General features: G+C 55.0%; 1 protein-coding gene across 5 annotated transcripts in view; it reads left to right on the forward strand.

Annotated features, from left to right (window-relative positions):
• Srcin1 (SRC kinase signaling inhibitor 1) overlaps positions 1–23,933 on the forward strand; it is a 73,071-nt gene that overhangs the window by 41,882 nt on the left and 7,256 nt on the right. For 3 of the 5 annotated variants that reach the window (XM_074045904.1, XM_074045906.1, XM_074045905.1), the window contains 17 exons: positions 1,252–1,447; positions 2,059–2,257; positions 2,663–2,756; positions 3,308–4,161; positions 5,049–5,141; positions 5,396–5,439; positions 5,747–5,934; positions 7,002–7,177; positions 13,617–13,747; positions 13,885–14,032; positions 14,339–14,585; positions 15,067–15,301; positions 16,774–16,928; positions 17,239–17,391; positions 18,150–18,272; positions 20,525–21,100; positions 21,928–22,074. In XM_074045904.1, coding sequence (XP_073902005.1) covers positions 1,252–1,447; positions 2,059–2,257; positions 2,663–2,756; positions 3,308–4,161; positions 5,049–5,141; positions 5,396–5,439; positions 5,747–5,934; positions 7,002–7,177; positions 13,617–13,747; positions 13,885–14,032; positions 14,339–14,585; positions 15,067–15,301; positions 16,774–16,928; positions 17,239–17,391; positions 18,150–18,272; positions 20,525–21,100; positions 21,928–22,074 — 3,759 coding nt within the window. The remainder of the gene's footprint in view (positions 1–1,251; positions 1,448–2,058; positions 2,258–2,662; positions 2,757–3,307; positions 4,162–5,048; positions 5,142–5,395; positions 5,440–5,746; positions 5,935–7,001; positions 7,178–13,616; positions 13,748–13,884; positions 14,033–14,338; positions 14,586–15,066; positions 15,302–16,773; positions 16,929–17,238; positions 17,392–18,149; positions 18,273–20,524; positions 21,101–21,927; positions 22,075–23,933) is intronic. The other 2 variants (XM_074045907.1, XM_074045908.1) reach the window with 1 other exon arrangement.

The raw sequence follows: 23,933 nt of genomic DNA on the forward strand, positions 1-23,933 counted from the left end.
TGGAGTGGCTCAAGTGGTAGAGCGCCTGCCTAGCAACTCATGAAGCCCTGAGTTCAAACCCCAGTAGCAAAAAAAAAGTTCTCTCTCAGCCTGTAGATAGTCAATGTTAATGGTTTTAAGTGATTTGTTACAGATAATTTATTTTACAAAAAAATACATTTGCACAATGGTTTTTTTTGTCATTGGCTATAAATATATAAATATATATAATATATACATATGATATACATAACATAGAATGATGTAGGTCTGATTCATTCTTACTCTTTTAAATAATTGATTTTCTGGATAGCAACCAGGTTTTAGGGGAGGGCCTGGGTGACAGCCCCAGGCTTCAGCCAAAAAGTAGGCTCTTAATGTACAATTGAGATCATAGTGAAATACACCCCTTCCCAGGAGACAGCAATCAAGCTGTCCTGTGACAGCCTTCCCTACCTCTAAACAGATACCACCCTTGGCTATAGCTTCAGGCAAGGGACTGTCATGCTGGGAGCTTGGGAGTGAGAGAAGCCAGCCAGGTTGACTGGCCAAGTGGCAGCATGTGATTCGCAGGGAGGGACCCACCCCGGAACACATACTATGTATTCGTGTGCACTGTATATGCTATGAAGGTTGTCTCCTTGCCACTAGGACCCAGCTGGCTCTCCATGGTTTGGGATAGTTGTCCTAGTCACTTTAGATGAAGGACACTGGCTAATCAAGGACATTTTCACTGCCCAGCTCTGTGAGGGCCCACACCTCCCAACACTGGGATCCTGCAGGTCCTGACTTTTTTTGATTTCTCCCTGGGTCCTTCCCCCCATCCCCACCCCAACCCTCTGAACTCCATGAAGAATAAATTCGCCACTCACAAACTCACTGTTTAATTAATGTCTGGAACTAATGCCCCAATTTGCTCAATGATTCTGCTGCTCACCTCGGTGTCAAATTTGTATTGTTGTTCTTTGGAAGCTTAAAATAGCAGGCATGCCTATGGCTCCCGCTCAGATGGTTTCTTGTCTGGCTTCCCAGGGTGCCTGAGGCCTTTGCCCACTGCTTACCTGCTGGGTGTCCCAGGGAGGCTAAGGACCTGAGAAGTGGGGTACTTTCTTGCAGCCACACAGCGAATCTGGAGGCCAAGAGACCCTCCTGTGAATGTGTGTGTGTGTGTGTCACTGGCTGGTGGGAGCTCCCTGGGCCTGGATGGAGGCAGTGGCAGAGCAAAGGGGGAGGCTCATGCTTGGTGCTTCTTGCCATGCCCTGCTCCCACAGACCCGCAGCTCTCGTCACACTCAGGGAGCCCAGCCAGGGCTGGCAGATCAGGCAGCCAAGCTGTCCTACGCCTCAGCTGAGTCGCTGGAGACCATGTCTGAGGCAGAGCTGCCCCTGGGCTTCAGCAGGATGAACCGCTTCCGACAGAGCCTGCCCCTCTCCCGCTCTGCCAGCCAGACCAAGCTGCGCTCACCAGGTACTGCCCATCCTGTCCATCTTCCCTCTCAGCCATAGTCTCCTCCATCTGCTCTTCTCCCCACCCCTTCCTTATGCCTTGCACTGCTCCATCTCTCCTCCAGCTCCTATCCACCTCCCCCAGCCACTCCTTCCCCTCAGGGCTTCTCTGTCCTCAGCTCTTCTCCCCCTCTTGTCTCTTCCTTAAGCCCTGCCCTACCCCTTCCTCTCACCCAGCTGCTGGTCTCCTCCAGTCTTCTTCACTTTCACTTTTCTCTCTGTCTTCTCCCTCCTAGGACAGTCCCCACTTCCTACATCCCTCTCTTCTTTCTCTCCAGCCTCTTTCTTTACCAACTGCCTCTCAGGTCTGCCCCACTCCTGCCCCCAATCTCATTTTCCCCTCCAGGCCCCCACCTGCTTTGAGTCGAGCGGGTGCTTTGGGGGGCTGCCCACCGCCTGGCGCCCCAGCTGGCAGCATGAGTAGCGCCTGGGTGCACCTGCACTCTGGGGCGGCATCCAGCCTCAGACCCTGCCTCTGTGGCACCAGTGCTGCTCCGAAGGACCCCTCTCGCTCTCCCAGCGGGAGGCGTGGTGTTGGTGGCAGTGACAGTGGGGACGGCGTCTCCTTCGCAGGGGTGCTGTTCCTGCAGTTCGGGGAGGAGACCAGGCGCGTGCACATCACGCACGAGGTCAGCAGCCTGGACACGCTGCACGCACTCATCGCGCACATGTTCCCGCAGAAGCTCACCATGGGCATGCTTAAGTCGCCCAACACCGCCATCCTCATCAAAGACGAGGCGCGCAACGTCTTCTACGAGCTGGAGGACGTCAGGTGGGCGTGGCCCTAGGGGGATGGGTGGGCTTGCCTCTACTTTTTCTCAAGAGTCCTGGACTCTGGAGGCCCTGCCTCAGATACTTCCTGACCCTCCCTTTCCTCTCAGAGCCCTGGCGCCCCGCCCCCTCCCGCTTAATTCTCCACCCCTGCTGGTTCACTCTGGCCTAAATTAACTTGAAATTGGCGCCTGAAGCTGAGGAAGTGGATGGGGTGAAGGTTGTCGTGTGTGCTGGTGGCGAGCAGCCCCAGGCACCAAAAGTCACTGAGCGAAGTACTTAGAAGGGATTGGGTATCCTGGTCCCTCTTGCCTCCCTTTTCTCTCTGCCTGGAGTAGCTACCCTCTCCTCATTGTGCAAGGCTAGGGGCTGCATGGTGATCCCCCTGCATCTCTCTCTCCTCCAGGGATATCCAGGACCGCAGTATTATCAAGATATACAGGAAGGAGCCTCTGTACGCAGCTTTCCCTGGCTCACACCTCACCAACGGAGACCTCCGGGTATGGCTGGGTTTGCCCGGGGCACTGAGGACACTGGGCAGGTGGGGCCGACACAGGCAAAGAGTGTTTGGCAGTTGCACCTGTCATCAGGAACCAGGACCTGGTGATGGGAACAGGGCGCGGGGCCGGGGGGGTGGGGGACGGGGCAGTTGAGGTAAAGGTAGCCTTTCTTAGATATGGCTTTACAGAAAAAGCCTCTTCCCTACTGGCTACTTTCCCCTCTGTCCAGGCTTGTCCAACCAGGATTTCTCTAGTAGGCCTCTAGATATTTGAAGACTCTTTCCGGAGCCAACCCTTCCCCTCCCCCACCCACCATGGCTTGGGCTTGCCCTTTTGATGCTTCTCTGCTAGTCACTCCCGCCCTCCCCCCACACACCCATACTGGGAGCCCTGATAGAAAAGGGGTACCAGGAGCATTAGGAAAGAGGGAAGGCAGAGAACAGAAAGACCTCCTTAAGTGTTAGCGGGTAGATGCTCGCTCCTCAGGCAAGGGGAGAAGGGGACCACTTTGTGACTAGCCCCGTGGTGTTCCGGGGTTGTCTTCCGCGCAGAGAGAGATGGTGTACGCGTCGCGGGAGTCGTCGCCTACGCGGCGCCTCAACAACCTGTCGCCAGCCTCGCATCTGGCGTCCGGCTCACCGCCGCCGGGGCTGCCGTCGGGGCTGCCGTCGGGCTCGCCGTCGCGCTCACGCCTCTCCTACGCCGGCGGGCGCCCGCCGTCGTACGCAGGCAGCCCGGTGCACCATGCGGCCGAGCGGCTGGGAGGCGCCCCGGCTGCCCAGGGCGTCAGCCCCAGCCCCAGCGCCATTCTGGAGCGGCGCGACGTGAAGCCCGACGAGGACCTGGCGGGCAAGGCGGGCGGCATGGTGCTGGTGAAGGGCGAGGGCCTCTACGCCGACCCTTACGGGCTGCTGCACGAGGGTCGCCTGAGTCTGGCGGCGGCCGCTGGCGACCCGTTCGCCTACCCAGGCGCGGGCGGGCTGTACAAGCGCGGCTCGGTGCGCTCGCTCAGCACCTACTCGGCCGCCGCGCTGCAGTCGGACCTGGAGGACTCGCTGTACAAGGCGGCGGGCGGCGGTGGCCCGCTCTACGGCGACGGCTACGGCTTCCGCCTGCCCCCTTCGTCGCCGCAGAAGCTGGCCGACGTGGCGGCGCCCCCCGGAGGACCACCGCCGCCGCACAGCCCCTACTCCGGGCCACCCAGCCGCGGCTCTCCCGTGCGCCAATCCTTCCGCAAGGACTCTGGCTCCTCGTCAGTCTTCGCCGAGAGTCCCGGAGGCAAGACCCGCAGCACTGGGAGCACCTCGACGGCCGGAGCCCCTCCTCCTGAGCTCTTCCCCGGGCCCGGGGAGCGCTCCCTCGTGGGGTTCGGGCCGCCGGTGCCAGCCAAGGACACAGAGACCAGGTGAAGGGCACTCGAGAGGCCTCAGGGCGGTGTCTGTAGACGGGAGAGGAGGCACCGCAGAGTTCTTTGCACTCAGAGACTAAGTGATCTGAAGGGGAGGCGCCCTGGTTTCCTCCCACATCTCAGATGTGGCAGGGAGGGCACTGGAGAGAGGGCGCAGATAAGAAGGCCCCAGATGAGTACTCTGGAGACCTGAGTTGCATTCTCCCCCCACCCCCCGCCCCGCGGGCGTCAGTTTCCACAGCTGTAAAATCAAAGAGCTGACCCAACCCTTCCTAGGTGCCTTCCTTGCTGGGACACAACTTGTGAGAGCTGTCCAGCACGGGGCCAGCTGAAGTCTGCGGGGGTGGGGGTGGGGGCTGGTAAGAAACGGGGATGGAGAGAAGTATATTTGGTTGCACACCTTCCAGGCTGGGCCATCAGTCAGTGCTTTCCTAAGAGTGCAGGGAAAGAGGACAGTCAGGGTGGGAGACACTTTATACCCAGGGCAGTGCTGCTGAGAGATGAGAAGCTATTCATCTTCACACAGTTGTCTGTGGCCTGTGTGCTAGGCCCCTACCCAGTACAAAATTGGGCAAACCCAGTTTCCTCCTTTGATCTAGTGGGGTGAGACACTAAGAAAAAAAAAAATCCTTGCACTTCCCTTAGATGGGGTGAGATGCTCCTTAAGGCTCCTGGGACTTTGGGATGGCTTCTGAAAGGAGGTGGGAAGGAAGACATGGGGGAACATAAGCAAAGTATGGAGAGGTCAAGGTGGGGCCCCTCCAGAGGCAGTGGTGAGAGGTGGAGTGGGCTTGATCCTTAGGCATTGGGTCTCTGTGTGCTGGCAGTCCAGGTGGGACCCCATAATCAGAGAAGAGATTGCTCAGAGCTATCTCCCTCCCCAGAGAGCGCATGGAGGCCATGGAGAAGCAGATTGCCAGCCTCACAGGCCTGGTGCAGAGTGCCCTACTTCGAGGCTCAGAGCCTGAGCCGCCAAGGTGAGGCCTCTTTCTCAACACGATGGCCGGGGTCTGTGCTTTGGGCAGGATGAAGGGCCTCGGGCATTAAGAACCCTTGGACTTGGTTCTGTGTCTCACTGTGTGACCCTGTGTGAGTCCCTTCCCTTCTCTGGGATTCCATGCTAACTGAGATGGAGGGGCTGGAGAAGATGACATCTAACGTCCACTCAGCTTCAAAGGTCTGGGGCTGGCCTGGACTCCCTGATGGGCATCTTCTTTTCCCTGTGCCACAGTGAGAAGATTGAAGGCTCCAATGGAGCAGCCACCCCCTCAGCACGTGAGTGACTCTGTCCCCCTCTTCCCCTCGGGTCCTTGTCCTCTCCGATCCTCAGTGTCCTTATCTGTAAAGTGGGGCTCAAACAATACCGCTTCACTGGGCTTTCAATGGAGAAATCAATAGTCACCTTCGTCCAAGCTCTTTGCTTCGTCCTGGCTCTTTGCTCCCCACAGTTAGGGGGAGGGATTCCCAGCCACATGCCTCCCTGCCTGTTGTTTGGGGTCGGGAGTGAGGAAGATCTTGCCCCAGCCCTTCTCAGGCTCACTCTTTGCTCCCTTTCTCCCATCCTCCTGGCCCCTCTCTGTAGCGTGTGGGTCAGGCAGCAGAAGCAGCGGGGCCACCCCGGTATCTGGCCCTCCCCCACCCTCGGCCAGTAGCACCCCTGCGGGTCAGCCCACCGCAGTCAGCCGTCTGCAGATGCAGCTGCACCTGCGTGGCCTGCAGAACAGCGCCAGCGACCTGCGCGGCCAGCTTCAGCAGTTGCGCAAGCTCCAGGTACTGCCCCCTCCGCGCCCGCCTTTCAGTCCTTCCCACAAGTTCCGTCCTTTCCTCTATCGCCTCACCTTTCTCCCTTGCCGCCCCCACCCCCACCCCCCCGCGAAGCCCCTCACTGCTTACTGGTCTCTCACGCCCTCTTCTCCTTCACCTTCCTCGATCTCCAGCTCCTGGGTTAAACCTCCGCCCCCCCTCACCAAGCCCCATCCCTTGCTCCCGTCGCCCTTTCTGAGCCCTCCTTCTTCTTTCCTGAGTCCCCACCGTCCCCCCTCCCCTGTCGGTATTCCTTAGGACAGTTCCAGTTTCTCTGGCCCCGCATCCCTTTTTCCCCAAGTCCCCTCAGCTTCCCCTTCCTGAGCCTGAACAGTCTGCCCCGACTGGCAGATGGTCCCGCCTGTCAGGAGCCTGGCATCGCTGTGCCTGCTCCTCGAAAGGGGCCCAGGGCCCATCAGGTGAGGATAATGAGCAGAGACAGGCTGGGACAGAGGGGACACAGTTGCCATCTGGGCCACTGGCGAGATCTTGCCCCACCCCCGCATTCAGGGTTCTGAATCCCGTCCTTAGTCTTTCCTTCTCAACCTGAGAAACTATCAACCCCAGAATCCGAGTTGGGTCCTTCGTGCCAGGCCCGTCCCCATTCAGTTCTGCCCGAAGCCATAGCCACGCGGTCACAGTGTCGACAGGGCCCTACGTAGGGGACCCCTGGCCCCACGTGTTCCCATTCCGTTCTTCTCTGGCCTTTATACTTCTTCAGAACTTAAACCTTTCATTTGGCCCCTCCCCACTCCTTTTGCTGCTGCTCACGGCCACAACCATGCAGCGGCACCTTCTATGAGGCCCAATATAGCAAGCCCTACCAAATCCAGATCTCCTGTCTGTTTTTCCCAGAACTTAGCCCTCGGCCCCAATCCCCACCGTGCCACACCTTCGCAGTGGCTCGCGGCCGTGTCCTCTGAGGAGGCCCGGGCGCACAGAGCTGCCCTCTGCCCGCCCCGCCTGTCCTTTCCCTTCTGCGCGCCTTCTTTCCCTCCCTCCCGAGTCCACGCGTCCATCCTTGCGTCCTGCAGCTCCAGAACCAGGAGTCGGTGCGCGCGCTGCTGAAGCGCACTGAGGCGGAACTGAGCATGCGCGTGTCGGAGGCGGCGCGGCGGCAGGAGGACCCACTGCAGAGGCAGCGCACCCTGGTGGAAGAGGAGCGGCTGCGCTACCTCAACGACGAGGAGCTCATCACCCAGCAGCTCAAGTGAGGCTGGGCCCCGCCGCGGAGGGAGGGTGGGGGGCGCGGCCCGAGTGACCCGCAGCCTGGTTTTCCTGGGAGGCTCAGCTCCTTTCCTTCGGAATCACGGGTGACGTTGATCTGTTCTGAAGCCGATTTCTTTTTTTTTTTGGGCTCGGTGCTTGCTTTTGCTGTGGTCTTGCTTTCCTGTGACCTGCAGCTTCACTCTCCTGTGGTCAGCTGCCTGATTTCCCTCTGCCTACTTTCCTTCTGGCCTGTGACCCACAGACATTGACTCTGGTAGAGCATGCAAGAGAGAAGTGCTTGTGTATTGTCACCACTTCAGCTTGGTGCTGACCAGCTACCATTGCCATTTACTCCTATTCCCTGATTTCTAAGACCAAAGCAGCTGAAACCGCGTTCTAATGTTCTGGAAGGAAGGAGGACTAGAGAACACCTCACCCCAAAGGCTTAGAAATGGAAAGGTTAACAGAAGCCAGTCTGTAATCCATATTTAGTATATGGCTGTCTGGCCACAATTCGATTGTCTGGAACCTCTGAAGGGAGAAACTGCCCTTCACTTTCCATTCAGGGAGTGAGCAGCCCCACCCCACTGCATCCCTCCTCAGTTACCTGGGTCCAAGGCAGAGGCCCTGCTTCTTCCTGTGGCCTCCCTCTTGGTGACACAGGGCACTAGGGGATCTGGGGGCCAGCTCTAGTACTGAGCAGCTATGTGATTAGAGCTGTTCCTGCCCCTGTCTGTGCCTCAGTTTCCTCCTATGTCCAGTACTAAGATGTTTGCAGTTCTTTCTGGAGAGGGGTTGGGTACTCAGGGAGCCAGGAGAGCTGCATAAAAGAGCCAGGTTTCCTCACCATGTTGTATCGGAAGCCCTTGCCATGGGCTCCTTGAAAAGGTCACTGCTCATCAGCCTGGACTCCACACAGCCTGTATGCATTTCAGCAAGGTACAAGGCAAGACACCATGTGGCTGAGATGAAGTAAGGGGCTACCCTTGCATGGAAATAAGTCAGCAAGTGTCACCCCCATCACTCTAGTGTGATAGCTATGTGAAAGCTCCAGCCAGATGTCTAAGCAGACTAGCAGCTGCCATCCACCCTCTCCCAGGGAATTCCGTTTGCCCAACTTCCCTGTCCTTTCCTGGTCCCTTTCCATTCTGCATAGAGGAGCTGGGTCAGAATATTCTAAAGGAACTTTACCGAGACATTAAAGGAAAATGAAAAGAAATTTCAAAGCACAGAGGTAGAGAGATGAAAGGCCAGATTATAAGTGGCTTCCTGGGGGCCTCACTTCGCCAGAAACATTCAGATTTCCCACCTCCTGTCTCTTATGAAATCTATTCCTTGGACCATTTACTTATGAGAGCCCAGGACCTGAATAACTAACTGCTTCTGGCAGCGTTCTTCATCTTAGAGTGAATGCCTTTCTCTTTTGGGAAAGGCAGGGGTAGGCTGCGTGCCAGCCCTGTGTGCCATGTGGCCAAGGCCTTCCCTGCCTAGCTCCTATAGCTTCCCCATGTATTAACTCTGAAACTCATCCTGACCTCTCCTTTGGCTGCAACCCCTGGATGCTTGCTCTTGCTTCATTTTGCTGTGCCTCTTCCTCTTTCCTGGCATCTTGCTGACAGTCAAAACTGTTTCTGTGTTTTGTTCTGCCTGGCTCACTCATCTGTCTGTCTAGCCAAGCTCTTGAGTTCTGTCTTGAGGTTGCCCTTTAGGGCTGTCCCTGCACAGTGAGACATGTCCACCTTTGCCTTACTCAGGGCCAGCTTTGGAGGTATCTGACCTGTGCAGTTACACTGGGATCCAAGCTTAATATGGCCATTGCTTGGTTTAATGCTCCATTACCATCTTGAAATTCTGAATAATTTTTGAACTGAGGACAAAAATTCTCATTTTTCAGTGGGCCCTGCAGATTATTAAGGTGGTTTTGTTCTGACCTTTCCCTTTCAACCCTTCTAGGACTAAATGCAGGTCTGGAAAGCCCAGCCACTGTTGTTTGTTTTGTTTTGTTTGCAGTGCTGGGGATAAAAATCAGGCCCTCCTGTACGCAAGGCAAGCACTTGACCACTGACTAAACTATACGGACAGTGGTCAGCCACTTTTTTTTTTTTTGCAATACTGGGGTTTGAACTCAGGGCCTTACACTTGCTAAGCAGGCGCTCCACCATTTTGTAGAGCCTGTCCAAGTTGGGTGCCCCAAAACTTTGGCAGATTGAATGATTAGAAAACTAAGGTGCTGATGGAGCCTAAGCAGGATGACTAGTACTTTTTATGTGGTCCTTGGCTCCATGGGGACCTTGGTTCTCAGGGGGCCTCTGCCCCCACCATCCCACCCCTTTGCTACTGCTCACAGCCACAGCCAAGCAGCTGTGCGATTTGCAGTGTTGTCCTCTCCTGAAGCTCACCTGAGTCCTCCCTTAAATAAGAATCTCTTCTCCCCCAGAGTGATGTTTGGGAGTGACCATTTAACACAGCTGGCTCAGCCTGAACAAGTCAGGAGTCAAACACACAAGCAGGGCAGAGCTGTTTTTTTCCACATAGAGGAGCAAGGGCAGGGTAGGACAGCTGGTGGGCATGAGTGGTGTTAGTCCATTTGTGGTAGAATCAAGATGCAGCAGAACCAAGCTGGATGCCAGTGGCTCACGCCTGTAATCCTAGCTACCCAGGAGGCAGATATCAGGAGGATCACAATTTGAAGCCAGCCTGGAAAAATAGTTCCTGAGACCCTATCTCGAAAAACCCTTCACAAAAAAGAGCTAGTGGAGTGGTTCAAAGTGTAGGCCCTGAGTTCAAAATCCCAGTATGGAAAAAAAAAAAAAAGAGCAGCAGAAACAATGGCTGACGTGAATGAGATGTGAGATGAGTAGAAACCGCTTTGTCACAGAGTAGTTGTGTGGCCTTGGATTAATGTCTGAGCCTCTTTTTTTGTTTTGTTTTGTTTAATGTCAAAGCCTCAGATAGGGTAGCTTATTTTTTTTTTTTTTTCATTTTTCTTTTATTATTCATATGTGCATACAAGGCTTGGTTCATTTCTCCCCCCTGCCCCCACCCCCTCCCTTACCACCCACTCCACCCCCTCCCGCTCCCCCCCTCAATACCCAGCAGAAACTATTTTGCCCTTATCTCTAATTTTGTTGTAGAGAGAGTATAAGCAATAATAGGAAGGAACAAGGGTTTTTGCTGGTTGAGATAAGGATAGCTATACAGGGCATTGACTCACATTGCTTTCCTGTGCGTGGGTGTTACCTTCTAGGTTAATTCTTTTTGATCTAACCTTTTCTCTAGTTCCTGGTCCCCTTTTCCTATTGGCCTCAGTTGCTTTAAGGTATCTGCTTTAGTTTCTCTGCGTTAAGGGCAACAAATGCTAGCTAGTTTTTTAGGTGTCTTACCTATCCTCACCCCTCCCTTGTGTGCTCTCGCTTTTATCATGTGCTCATAGTCCAATCCCCTTGTTGTGTTTGCCCTTGATCTAATGTCCACATATGAGGGAGAACATACGATTTTTGGTCTTTTGAGCCAGGCTAACCTCACTCAGAATGATGCTCTCCAATTCCATCCATTTACCAGCGAATGATAACATTTCGTTCTTCTTCATGGCTGCATAAAATTCCATTGTGTATAGATACCACATTTTCTTAATCCATTCGTCAGTGCTGGGGCATCTTGGCTGTTTCCATAACTTGGCTATTGTGAATAGTGCCGCAATAAACATGGATGTGCAGGTGCCTCTGGAGTAACAGTCTTTTGGGTATATCCCCAAGAGTGGTATTGCTGGATCAAATGGTAGATCGATGTCCATCTTTTTAAGTAGCCTCCAAATTTTTTTTAGGGTAGCTTATTAATTAGTGCAGCTGCTGTAACAAATAAGCTCTCAAATTGTTTAATGGTTCAAAAGTAATAGATGTATCTTTCTCAGACAGGTTTAGGTGGGTTAGCTGGGTGGCTCCATGCAATTATTCAGGGACCCAGGCTGATGGTTCTTCCATCTTTAGCATGTGCCTTTCAAGATCACTCAGAGGTCATAGTCTTTCCAGCCAGCCAGCAGGGGAAAGGGCATGGGGGTGATCATGGGCTCTGACTGGAAGCAGCGTGTACCCCTTCCACTCATACTCCATTGGGTAACCTCAGTGGGATGGTCACTTTCCAACTGCAAGGGACATGTAGTCTAGTGTTTGAACCATTGTTTCCCATGTGTAAACTGGAGGTGAATAATTGTGCCCACGTCCAGGATTTGTTTTACGGTTAAAATAAGGTCATGAATGTCAAGGGTTGAATGTGGCACCTGGCATATTGTAAGTGCTTAATGCAAGATAGCTTTTTAACCGGTAATGATGGGGGTCAGGATTTTTTCCCTTGGCTCCACCATGGTCTGTCTTTTCACCTGCTAGCAGGATGAAGATGTCTTAAGGCGTGCCGACGAGATTTGATGATGACACAGAGCTTTAAGGGCAATTCAAATCTGTTGAATGGTAGAACAGATTTAAAAGTTGTTCACACCTGGACTGTTGAGCTGAAATCCAACAGATGGGATTTGACAGAAATAGACATAAAGTCAGGCATGTGGGTCAGGGATCTCAGTGACCTAAGTGCAGAGCCGTGGTGACCTGCCTGTGTCAGGTCTTTCCTTTACTTCTTCATTCATGCCACAGTTATTTACCAGGCATTTTGTGTGTGTGTGTGTTTCTTGTTTTGTTTTTTAATTTTTTTTTATTATTTATATGTACATACAAAGCTTGGGTCATTTCTCCCCCCTGCCCCCACCCCCTCTCTTACCACCCACTCCACCCCCTCCCTCTCCTTCCCACCCCCTCAATACCCAGCAGAAACCATTTTGCCCTTATTTCTAATTTTGTTGTAGAGAGAGTATAAGCAATAATAGGAAGGACCAAGGGTTTTTGCTGGTTGAGATAAGGATAGCTATACAGGGAGTTGACTCACATTAATTTCCTGTGCGTGTGTGTTACCTTCTAGGTTAATTCTTTTTGATCTCACCTTTTCTCTAGTACCTGTTCCCCTTTTCCTATTGGCCTCAGTTGCTTTAAGGTATCTGCTTTCGTTTCTCTGCGTTAAGGGCAACAAATGCTAGCTAATTTTTTAGGTGTCTTACCTATCCTCACCTCTCCCTTGTGTGCTCTCGCTTTTATCATGTGCTCAAAGTCCAGTCCCATTGTTGTGTTTGCCCTTGATCTAGTGTCCACATATGAGGGAGAACATACGATTTTTGGTCTTTTGGGCCAGGCTAACCTCACTCAGAATGATGTTCTCCAATTCCATTCATTACCAGACATTTGTTCTACACCAGGCACTGTGCCAGGTGCTAGGAATAAGACATGAATCTGGAAAACTTAGTCCTTGCCTGGTAGGAGTTAGTGGTCTAGAAGAAGTTTAGGGGACAAGAAGACCCCCAACCCCAAATGGAGAGATTGGAGGAGAGCTTCCTGATAGAACTTAAAGAAATTAGTGTGTGTGTGTGTGTGTGTGTGTGTGTGTGGTGTTTGTGTGTGCATAAAATTCTTGATAGAGCCCCTGCCTTGCATTTTTGCAAGGTCCTGAGTTCAAACCCTCCAAAAAGTTGTAGGCAAAGAAAATGGCAAAATAAAGGGCCAGAGAGAGCATCACATACAAGGACCTTAGAGAAGTTCTGAATGGCTTAAACAGAAGCAAGCCGGTGGGACTGGGGGTGCAGTGGGAGGGAAAAGGAACAGCTCCCAGGGGCCAACCCAGCTGCGTTACCTCATCTGATTCTCACGAGAGGGCCCTCTAGCACCCCATTTCTTGATTGAGACTATTTGAGACCCAAAGATATTTGGTAACTGTCCAAATTGTCCTTGGAAGGCAGAACTAGGATTGAGTGTGGATCTTGCTGACTCTGGAGCCGCATTTTCACCTGGCACCCACATGTCCTCCTTGGCTGCTCTGGGAAGTTTGGGTTGTAACCTCAGGATGATGGACCCAATTAGGGTTCAATGCAAGGGGTGGTGACTTGGTCTGGTTTACATTTTAGAAAATGTGGGGCACGAACACAATATAAACCAGCTGAATAGCCCTGTAACTTACAGCCTCTGGTTCTCCTTCTACCAAGAAGGGAGCAGAGAGGCTGGCAGCCAAGGTAGGTGGGCATGGCAGTATCTCTCGGATGGAGACTCTCAGGGGTGCATGCAGCTGCCCGCAGCCCTCTTAAAGGCTGCAAGTTACACAGAGGGGGATTTGGGCTGGTGTTGCTAAAGATCAGTGTTCCTGGTGGGGCGGGGGGTCAGACATTTTAGGGAGGTCTCTGGAGGCTTTTCATCTCTGAGATTTGACATTCCTGTTTTCACTCAGGCATGTGGCCTGGTAGCTGACTTACAATTTTGATCCGACTGATGGCCTGATTTCTTTCCAGCTGCCCAATTTCAGGGGGCTGGGCTGGGGCCGGAGGGGTTGAGAGGGTCTCTCTGTGGCCGCAGTGACCTAGAGAAGTCGGTGGAGAAGATCCAGAGGGATGTATCTCACAGCCACCGACTGGTGCCGGGTCCTGAGCTGGAGGAGAAGGCACTGGTGCTCAAGCAACTGGGGGAGACCCTGACGGAACTCAAGGGTAAGTCTGAGGCCACAAGGGGCTGCTCCATGGCCAGGGGCCAGTGTGAGAGTTCTGCTGTGCTCCCACCATCACCCCATGCCCCCCCAGTTCTCAGTGTTCCCTCCCGCCCAGCTCACTCCTTCCTGTCCCTTCAGCTCACTTTCCAGGCTTGCAGAGCAAGATGCGGGTAGTGCTGCGTGTGGAGGTGGAGGCAGTGAAGTTCCTGAAGGAGGAGCCGCAGCGCCTGGATGGGCTCCTCAAGCGCTGCCGTGGGGTCACGGACACACTGGCCCAGATCCGCAGGTCATTCTCTCCCTGACCTCTGACTCCTGTGGGGTCACACCCGGGGCCTAGATCCATAGGAACACCTTAACCCTTATGCTGACTTCCCAGAAGGACACTGGTGTGCCCTTCAACTGGATGTACACTTCAACTCTGACCTGTGACCCCTACACGCTACAGGCTTGGCTTTCCCTGACCTCCTCCTCCCCACCTTCTTTCCTGCAAAATCCCACAGCCCTTCTCACACCTTGCCTCCCTCAGGCAGGTTTCTTCTGATGGGCCACCACCCCCTGTCCTCACAGCTGTTCCCAACTCTCCCAACCCCAGGCAAGTGGACGAGGGTGTGTGGCCGCCCCCCAACAATCTCCTAAGTCAGTCTCCCAAGAAGGTGACTGCTGAGACGGACTTCAACAAGGGCTTGGACTTTGAAATGCCACCCCCCAGTCCTCCATTGAACCTCCATGAGCTGAGTGGGCCAGCAGAGGGAGCCCCTCTTACTTCCAAGGGCAGCAACCCCAGCAAAGGCCTGGATACTCCTGGCAAGCGAAGTGTGGACAAGGCTGTGTCTGTTGAGGTGCTGGGGCCTGGGACTGGGTGGCAAGGGGCCTGAGCTAGGTTCTCAAGTTCTTGCCACCAGTGCAAGTACCAAAGGAACATGTGGGTTCTTTTTCTTGGGGGAGGAGGGTCAGTTCCCTAATGGAAGTCTGAGAAGCATAGTCAGAGTGACATTAGTTCTTCTAGACAGAAAGCATACTATAAAGCTCTAATAATCAAAGCAGTATGGCGTTAGCATAAGAATAGGCGATGTGGTCAGTGAAACAGAATGGAATGCACAGGAACGAGCCTAAGAGTGTAGTATTTAATGTCAACAGCATCCCTCACCTGTGGGGACAGTGTATAAACCCAAGTAGAAGGATGAGGGTGTGCGGGAGACTGGTTCACTGTGAAGCTCCCTTTTCATTCTTTGCATGTCTGGCTGGGGGATGGATGGCGCCCTGGAGCTCAGGAGGGGCATGATCAGGAGTCCTGACCCTCACTCAGCCCCTCCTCTCAAGGCTGCAGAGCGAGACTGGGAGGAGAAGCGGGCAGCGCTGACCCAGTACAGCGCTAAGGACATCAACCGGCTGCTGGAGGAGACACAGGCAGAACTGCTGAAGGCCATCCCTGACCTGGACTGTGCCAGCAAAGCCCACCCAGGCCCTGCCCCCACCCCAGACCACAAGCCCGCCAAGTCACCCCATGGCCAGAAGGCAGCCCCCCGAACGGAGCCCACTGGGAGAAGGGGCTCAGGTATGAGAGTAGAGGGCCTAGGGAGAACCCAGAGTTGGGGGAGCCCATCCTCAAGGCTCTTGATGTGGTGGAGGTACTAGGGAGTGAGTACCATGGTGGCTGGAGTGCCAGAAATTGGGGTATTTGCCATCAGTAGCCAACCCTCAGCCACAGAAGGGACACCAGGACCCAGAAGGTCAGGGCAAGCTGGATCCCATCTGGGGTTCTTCCCACTGCCCTGAGAGCTGCTGAGAACCATGCAGGGAGGACAAGTCCATCCAAGCAAGGTACCAGGCTGTGCTGAAAATGTGTGCAGTGCTAAGCAATGTTGTGGTTTGTTCATTTATTCATTCCAGCAACACATGTTAACTAAGCACCTACTGTGTGTGAGGTTCAGGGGAAATGGAAAGAAGTCAGTGCTTGCCTTCGAGGCACTCAGGATTTAGTGGGGGATAATCTCACATTCCTTTTTGCCAAGCACTTACTACATGATGAGAACGGCCCGAACAGAATGCCTTCTGTATTAATCCTTATAATTTCACAACAGTCCCAGGAGGCAGAGACTGTCACTACACCCATTGTACAATGAGAACATGAAGACTCCAAACCATCAAGTAATCTGTGCACAGCCATACCTAGTGTGTAATCCAGAAAGAGAGTGCAGGGTCACATGTGGTCAGTGAGGTGAGCCATAGCTGTGAAGTCCTAGAGGAGGCCCTGGACAGCCAGGAAGGGTTTCCAGAGGAGGGGTCATTTCACTGGAGCCTTGGAAATGAGCAGGCACTTCTCCAGCTGGCCAAGGAGCAGTTGATCCAGGGAGTGGAAAAAGCTCAGGGGTTAGGGGATGGGTTTGCCTGACCAGGGTAAAAGCTGGGCAGTGATAAGCAGGGCAGAGGCTAGAGGTTGGCAGGGCAGAGGGTGCTGGGCTATGGAGCTTGGACTAGTTTGGGGTAGTGGGGAACCAATGGAGAACAAAAGGCAGAGGAGAGTCATGATTTGAGTGACCTTCAGCAAGTTGCCATGGAAACAGGGCTGGAGGAGGAATTGGGCTAAGGGAGAGCCTGGTGGGTGGGGACAGGCTCCCTAGAGAAAGGATAAGCCTAGCAGGGGCTGAGGGGTGGTGGCAAGAAGACAGATGGAAGCAGTGCTCCCCGCACTTGACTGAGTACATGACTCAGCCAGGAAGCTGTTCAAATGCATATACTGCTTTAGCAGCCCGAAAAGGAGCCCGAGCAACAGTTCTAATAAGCTTGTAGGGTACTTTGAGTAGCAAGTGCTTCGAGGGCCATTGGAGGTGGCAGACAGGATGGATGACTGGGGAAGTAATGCAGAAGTAAGTGGAGAGGGAGGGGCCCTGTGTCCTTTCCCCTGAGCCTTCCTCTCCTGATCCTCCCTGGAGGAGGGAGCAAGGTTTATAAAGCCCTTGCAGTCAGATGCAGTGCTTTGACTTCAGGGTTGCGGGTCCCCTGACTCAGTCCCTTGGTTGCTTACAGATGAGCTGACGGTGCCCCGATACCGCACAGAGAAGCCCTCTAAGTCGCCCCCGCCACCCCCTCCCCGCCGGAGCTTTCCTTCCTCCCACGGCCTGACCACCACACGCACTGGTGAGGTGGTGGTCACCAGCAAGAAAGACTCAGCATTTATCAAGGTACCACCCCCGACTTGGGCAGGGACCCCAAGGGCTTGAGTTAGAGACAAGCCTGAGGTGACCTCTGGAGTCTCTGGGTGGGAGGAAAGAGGGCGTGGCCAGTGGGACTGGACTTCTAGTTTGGGATCCTGGGTATGAGTATTTGCCCTCATTCCACCTGCCCGCTGGGGGTGGGAGACTTTCTGGCAGAGGACAGAGGCAGTGGAAGATGTAGAGCGGGGGTAGGTAGAACTGATGGGTGGGGCCTAGGAAGTGAACTGGTGCTGGAGCAGGCAGAGCCTGGTCTTGATGGGGCGCCCCGGCCTTGCAGAAGGCTGAGTCCGAGGAGCTGGAGGTGCAGAAGCCCCAGGTAAAGCTGCGCCGGGCTGTGTCTGAGGTCGCACGGCCTGCCTCCACGCCACCCATCATGGCCTCTGCCATCAAGGATGAGGATGATGAGGATCGAATCATCGCAGAACTGGAGGTGGGTCTGGGGCACACCAAGCCCTGAGGCCTCAGCCAGGTCCACTTCCCTTCCAGGCTGGCCCCAGGGTGAGGCAGCAGGACCAGGGCAGGTGATGAGTGCTGGGCCCAGGACCCTATCTTTCTTGTCTCCTTTTTTTCTCCACTGTAAAATGGGGGACATAAAGTCACTATTTGAGCCAGGTGTGGTGGTGCATACCTGTAATCCCAGCACTTGGGAGTCTGAGGCAGGAGGATCAGCCCTGGGCGACATAGTGAGACCTCCATGTCAATAAAAAAGTTCCTCTTTGCAGGTTTGAGTTTTTTTATTATAGTGTGCAAGAACTCCAAGTACCCCAAGACACCCATATTATGACAGCCCCATACCTGCATATTCCAAGATCACTGAGTGCTGAGACCTCCCCGCCCCGGCAGATATTCTGAGAACAGCTAGTGCTATGAGACCCTCACACCTAAGTATTCTGAGCACAGAATGCTGGAGACCCCCCCTCCCTCACTGCCCGAGGGTTCTGACCTCTCCAGCACTGTAAGTGCTCCAGTGTCCTCAGCACTCCAGCCCCAGCCAGCCCCCTCCCGGGATGACCAGGGGGCGATGGAGGAGGGAGAATGGAGGGCAGAGCCAGCCAGTGGCCATGGTGAGTGGCCAAATGGGGATGCCATCCCAGGCCACTGTCCCGTGGGTGCCTGGGCCATTGGCCAGCACGGCCATCATCCCAGAACTCCCATCCTCCAAATCTGCTCCCGCCTTCTGCTCCCCAGGTGTTTGAGAGAAGTTCAGTGTCTTCCCTCCCCCCCACGCCCCGCCGCCAGCTGATCCCCACCTTGCTGTCCCCCCAGGACCTGGGGCCCCCCGGGGGTTCAGCCCTGGGACCCACACGGAAGGTAACGGGCTTCCCCCCACTTCTCATGGCTCTCTTTGCCTGTGCCTCCACAGCTTCCTCTCTGCACTTCTCCCGCTAACCTGCTAACACGCATCACGCCAGTCCCGCCCGCCACCACCCCGGCTTCACACACATGGACTCTCCTTCCCCTGTGCCCTGGGAGTGCATAACTCATCTTTCTGTGGCCTTCTAGGTGGACCATCCCCTGAGACACCAGCAACCTGAGTGTCTAGTGACTCTTTGAGTCTGTGTTCTCTTACAGGCGTGGTGCTGAGTCTGGCTTGAGACAGCCTGGGTGTTTTATTCCAGTTTGCAGCCTGAGTTTAGGTTTAGCCCAAAGCCTGAGTGTTGTCTTGGGCTGAGAGTGGAGTTTGGATCTTGCTTACAAGATGACTTAGGGTCCAAGTCAAAATCTCATTTTGTTCTGAGCTCTTGCCTATCCCCCTCACCCATGCCCTGCTCTGCTGCTTGTGCTGGGGGAGTGGGCTCTGCTTTTTCTACTAGAATCTGTGCCTTGTACTGAGGGGGCCAGGGCAGCCTGGGGGAAGGGCTCCCCTACAGCCTTCCTCTTCCCATGGCCCATCTTGTCCCCTTGGTCAGGGAGCATGGAATGGAAGAAACTCATGCCTGCCCTTGGCTGCTAGTTCTGTCTTTCAGCATTGGGAAGTTCTTCCTTCTCTCTTTAACTTCAGTACTTGCTGCTATCCTGCTGCACTTATTTCTTCTCGGGAATTTGGGGGTGGACCTATTGTCTATACCCCATGGGACTGTGCTTGGGGAGGAGGATGGAGGGAGGGTTGGGGACCAGTTGCTCCCTCTGCCTGGCCAGGTGGGGCAAGAGGGCCTTTGCCCTGGGGAGGGGCAGCCTCTAGGACACATATCCCTCACCTTTCTTGTGTGATTCTTCCTGGCCCACAGTGGCCTCCATGATAGCAACCATCTGAATACTGGCCTGGCTCGAGGCCTGGTGGCACTTTGGTGTCCTGGCAGGGAAGCAGACAGGCATTGGATCCTGGGCAGTGCTGTACTGGGCCAGGGTGGCACACGGCAGTCTGAGGAGCCACTGGGGGCTGATCAGTGTGGAAGGGGCACTTCGTGGCTGGCTCTGCTCTCAGTACCTAGCTCTGACCCTTTCTGGTTCTGGGGACCAGACCTGAAGGGGTCCAGCAGGCAAGGCCCCTTCCTTGGCCTTTGGGGCCTAACTGTCCCTCTGCATCCTGAGATGCCATCAGGCCATGGAGCCGGGCAAATGGGAGATGCTCTGTCTTCCTGCCCAGTCTGCACCCCCCTCACCTCCAGGTAAGCAGGCACAGGACTGGGTGGATTGCATCAGAGGGGTGGGTGAGCTCCCCTCAGTCCCCCGTAGCTCCCCACAGCTCCCTTTAGTGGAAAGAGTACTAGACTTGTAGTCAGGCTGTCTGGGTTCAAATCCTGGCTCTGCCATAACAGCGACGGTGAGTGAGTCACCTAAAGCCCTCACCTAGGAGGTAGGAGTGGTGAGGGGGTCATGCCGTGCACGGAGGTAAACGTATATGACGGTGCCCGGCATAGATTGGTGCGTGGAATTAGGACTGGACTCACTCAGCTTGGGTGCTCTTTGGGGCCCTCTCTGGGTCCTCACATAGGAGCAGGCAACCAAGGGGGTGTGGCAGAGGAACCTGGCCAAGGCTGAGCTCCGCCCCTTTGCTGTGCAGCCCCCTTGGGAAGTGCTCACAAAGATGGGAAGGACTAGGAATGTCTGGCTTGAGGATGAGCCCCCCCCCACCGCCCGAGGCTGTGTCTGCTTTATGTCCACATAGGGCTGGAGGTCTGGGTCATTCAGTTCACTTCAGAAAATAGCTTGTACTAGCTCATGACGCACCAGGCACTGGGCTAAGCTCGTTCCCACATGGACTCATGAAATTTGCTACCAACTCCACATTGTTGTCCCATTGCACAGATGGACAAACTCATGGGGGTGACCCTGAGACCAGCTCCCAGGTTTAGCCTGGGCAATAAGAAATGAATGTGAATCTGTGCTTCAGTGTAAACTGTCTTTACCAGGAAGTAGGAAGGTGTGGGGTAGGGTGGAAAGAGACCTGAGCTCAAGTTCCAGCTTTGCCTCGGCTTACAACATCAGTCAGGACCATCCTCTGCCTCAGTTTCCCCATTGTGACAGGGAGGAGCTGGACTCACCCATTTCTAATACCCCATCCTAGCTCAGGGTTTGGCTTGTAGGGATCACGTTCTTCCTCACCTTCCTTCTACCCCCAGGCTGCCCCAGGCCCCAGGGTGTTTTGTGTCCCACGGATCATCTTGACAGAGTGCCCCCACAACCCTCCCTCCATACCAGAAGCCAGCTTTGAGGAACCAGATCCCAGGAAAACCCCCACACCAAGACCCCGGACCCTGGCTGTCAGCAGGAGGGCCTGGAATTGCCCACAGGCCTTGCCAGGGCAAGCAGCTGAGGCTCCCCAGTCCAGCAGCAGCCTGGTAATGGAGAAGGAAGGGTCAGCTCAGAAAAGCCTGGCCATAGGAGGTTGCAGCCTAGAGGATACAGGAGCCCGAGTTTCCCGTCCTCCGGGACCAAGTATGGCTGAGACTCAGAAGCCCGCCTCTGTTGAGACCCACTCAGAGGAGACCTCCAAGGATTCTGGATGGGATGACCAAACCTGCAGTGGGGAGCATCCTGTGGCCAACCCAGGCTACGCAAAGCAGAGCGTCACCCCGCAGCGGATGGACAGCCTGGAGGAGACACTCCGGGAGCTGGAAGCCACCCTGAGCGAGATGGGCACTGCCCCCACCATGGGGCATCCTGGCAGCCCCCCACCCCTGCCCCTCAGCCCCCAGGTGGCTGCTTTCCCCCAGTCCTCTCCTGCTTTCCTGCTCCAGTCTCTGGGCCTTCAGTGTGGAGGGAGTGGAAGCTTCTGGAGGACCATGCCAGCCCTCCTCCCTTCTCTCAGCTCACCACCTCCTGAGAGCCTGCTGTCAGGCCAGGGCTTGTGGCAGAGCCTGAGCAGGCTGGGAAGCCAGCCCGCCCAGGACTCAGCCTTCCCAGCCTCAGCAAGGTCCAAGAGGGGCCTCTCTTTGCTCTGTATCTTTAAAGTCAACAAATAAAGATCTCTTCTCCCCTTGTCTACCCCACGTTCCCCACACCTATCTCTGATTCTCTCTGTCGCTGTTATTTCTCTGCTTGCGTCTCTAGGTCCTCAGAGTCCTTCTAAGCAGGCCTGGTACCTGAGGGGGACTTGCCCATATCTGAGGAGACTTCATCTTCTGCCTCCCATTAGGGGGGGCTGGTGTAGGTGGACCTGGGGTCTGCCAATCCTGCACTGTCTGCCATTAGGGAATCCCCTAACCCTGTGCTCCTGGGCCCAGGGTAGTATTTCTTGCTGGAAGTGATGTGGTGCTGGGGACCCTCACTGTAGAAGTGGCCTCCCTGGGAAGGCACCAGATGCCCCTAGGCTACTCAAGAAAACCACAAAGGAGGTTCCATGAGGCTCAGGAGAAGCCCCGAACCTGAGTGGGACTGAGTGCTGGACTGGGTCATGTTGCCAGGGAGGGGTCTTAAGGTCTCCAAAGGCCTGACCACGGAGGTCCCAACCCCAGGGGCTCCACTCAGCACCTAGAGTTCCACACAGGAGCCTCCAATTGCATCCCTATTTCTCTTCCCACAGAGTGGCAGTGGCAGTGTGCCACCCATGAAGGTGGTGACTCCAGGGGCCTCTCGGCTGAAGGCGACCCAGAGCCAGGCAGGCAGCCCGGACAAAAGCAAGCATGGCAAGCAGAGGGCGGAGTACATGAGGATCCAAGCCCAGCAGCAGGTGAGGGTGTGGATGGGAGGCCCGCTGAGGCTCACTCAGGCCATGGGCACTGAGCCTCTGCCTATTCCCGTGAGCACTGTTCCTCACCGGCTGCCCAGTGTGACCCTCAGTCCTAGGCATAACTGGCCCCCCCTAACTCTGGAACCATCTTCTCCCTCTTCCCAGCCCTTAGATGTGAGTTCTCAGCCGGCTTCCCCACCCCAGGAGCCCCTGCTCGAAGGCAGAGAAAACCCACACCCGAACTGTGCTTTGCTTGCCCCTGGGGAGGGGGCATGGGCTGATTCATGATTCCACCAGCCCCAGTGACTGGGTCCCTTTTAAGGCCAGCCTGCCCGGGGCCACCTCTCCTTCTGCCCTCCTGGCTCCTCTCTGCTTGTTCCTTCCTGTGCACTGCTCCCCACCACTCTTTGGCTCGTCTCCTATCCCAGCCTTCCCCAGTACAGGGAGCAGCCAGCGTCGCACGTGCCCTTCCGCCTGTGTGCGGGTTTAGCCGTTCACCGCTGATCTTTGTAAAGAGGCTGGGGGTGAAGCAGAATAGAGAGGAGGTAATTTGGCCCCCAGGTAGGGGCAAATGCCTGTGCATTTCATTGGCAAGCTTGGAGCATGGGTGTTCATGGGCTTCAGCCTGCCATGTGGCCTGGTCAGAGGGCACAGGGTGATCCATGGTCTAGATATTGAGAGACCTTCCATGCACTTGGTCAGCTCAGTAACTACCCTGAGCAACCCCCGTATGTCAGGCTCTAAGGTGGGCCTTGATCTGACTATATGCTTTGATTTCCAGAAAGTTCTAGGCTCAGAAACAGGAGGTTAGATTTGGATGAAGCAAGCCACCTCCTTTACAGATGAGGATAGAACTCAGAACAAGAAAGGGACTTTCCAAAGGTACCCAGAAGATGCCATCTGTGAAATCCAGAGCCACTTGCTACCACAGATAGGCACCAGGGCAGCCCTGGGCACACAAAGCCCTGCCTGCCCGTCGGCTCCCAAAAAACACTTGGCCTTCCAGCCTCTGCTCGCCAGCCCTAACCTTCTTCATGGCCCCTTAGACACACCCCACCAGTCCCGTCCTCAGCTCTTTTTCTTTCCACCACCATGGATGAAAGGGCCAGGCTGGTTCCTCCTTTATGCCCATAAGAACAGCTAACATTATAGGTGTTCACTTGTTCCAGACACATACGTTATCTCCTTTCCCACCACTTAGGTAGGGTCTTACGCCCATTGGATAGATGGGGAGACTGAGGCTGGGGAGCAGGATGCAAATCAGCACCCCCCCCATGCATACACATGCTTTCACCTCTTCAGCAGCCCCCCAGCTGTGATTACATGCCAGTGTACCCACAGCCCAGCCCCTCTGCCACTTATGGAATGTCCTGCCCTGAGAGTCAGGGCACACATTTAGGCCTGACTCTACCAATGATCCTCGGCCTCCTTCAGTCTTTCGCCAGGCATGGCGAGGTCTCCAGGGGCTAACAGGTTCTCTTCGTCCCCTCTTCCACAATTGTGGCTATATAGACACCTACACACATGTCTGTGGACTGTGTGACCCTTCCTGCCTCAGCATCCTCCCCAACCCCCATCAGCCCTCACATCAGCCCTCCTGCTCCTTTCTGGACATTTCTCCTCAGCCCACCACTTCACTTCCCTATCCCTGGGTACATCAGCCCTGTCTTCTCTCATCACACAGTTCTTTCCCTGGGCCTGAGGCTCCACCTAGGCTCTGCCTCTCCTGCCCAAGTCTCTGTGCTAGGCTGTAGTCACCCCTCACCTATCTGCCAGTCCCTAGGCTCCTCCCCTCCCAGGGTAAGGGCTGCCCACCCCTGGGGCTCTTCTCTGTTCGTCATGCCTAAGAATGCTCAGTT

This window comes from Castor canadensis, chromosome 11 (assembly GCF_047511655.1).
Source record: "Castor canadensis chromosome 11, mCasCan1.hap1v2, whole genome shotgun sequence".
NCBI classification, from domain to species: domain Eukaryota; kingdom Metazoa; phylum Chordata; class Mammalia; order Rodentia; family Castoridae; genus Castor; species Castor canadensis.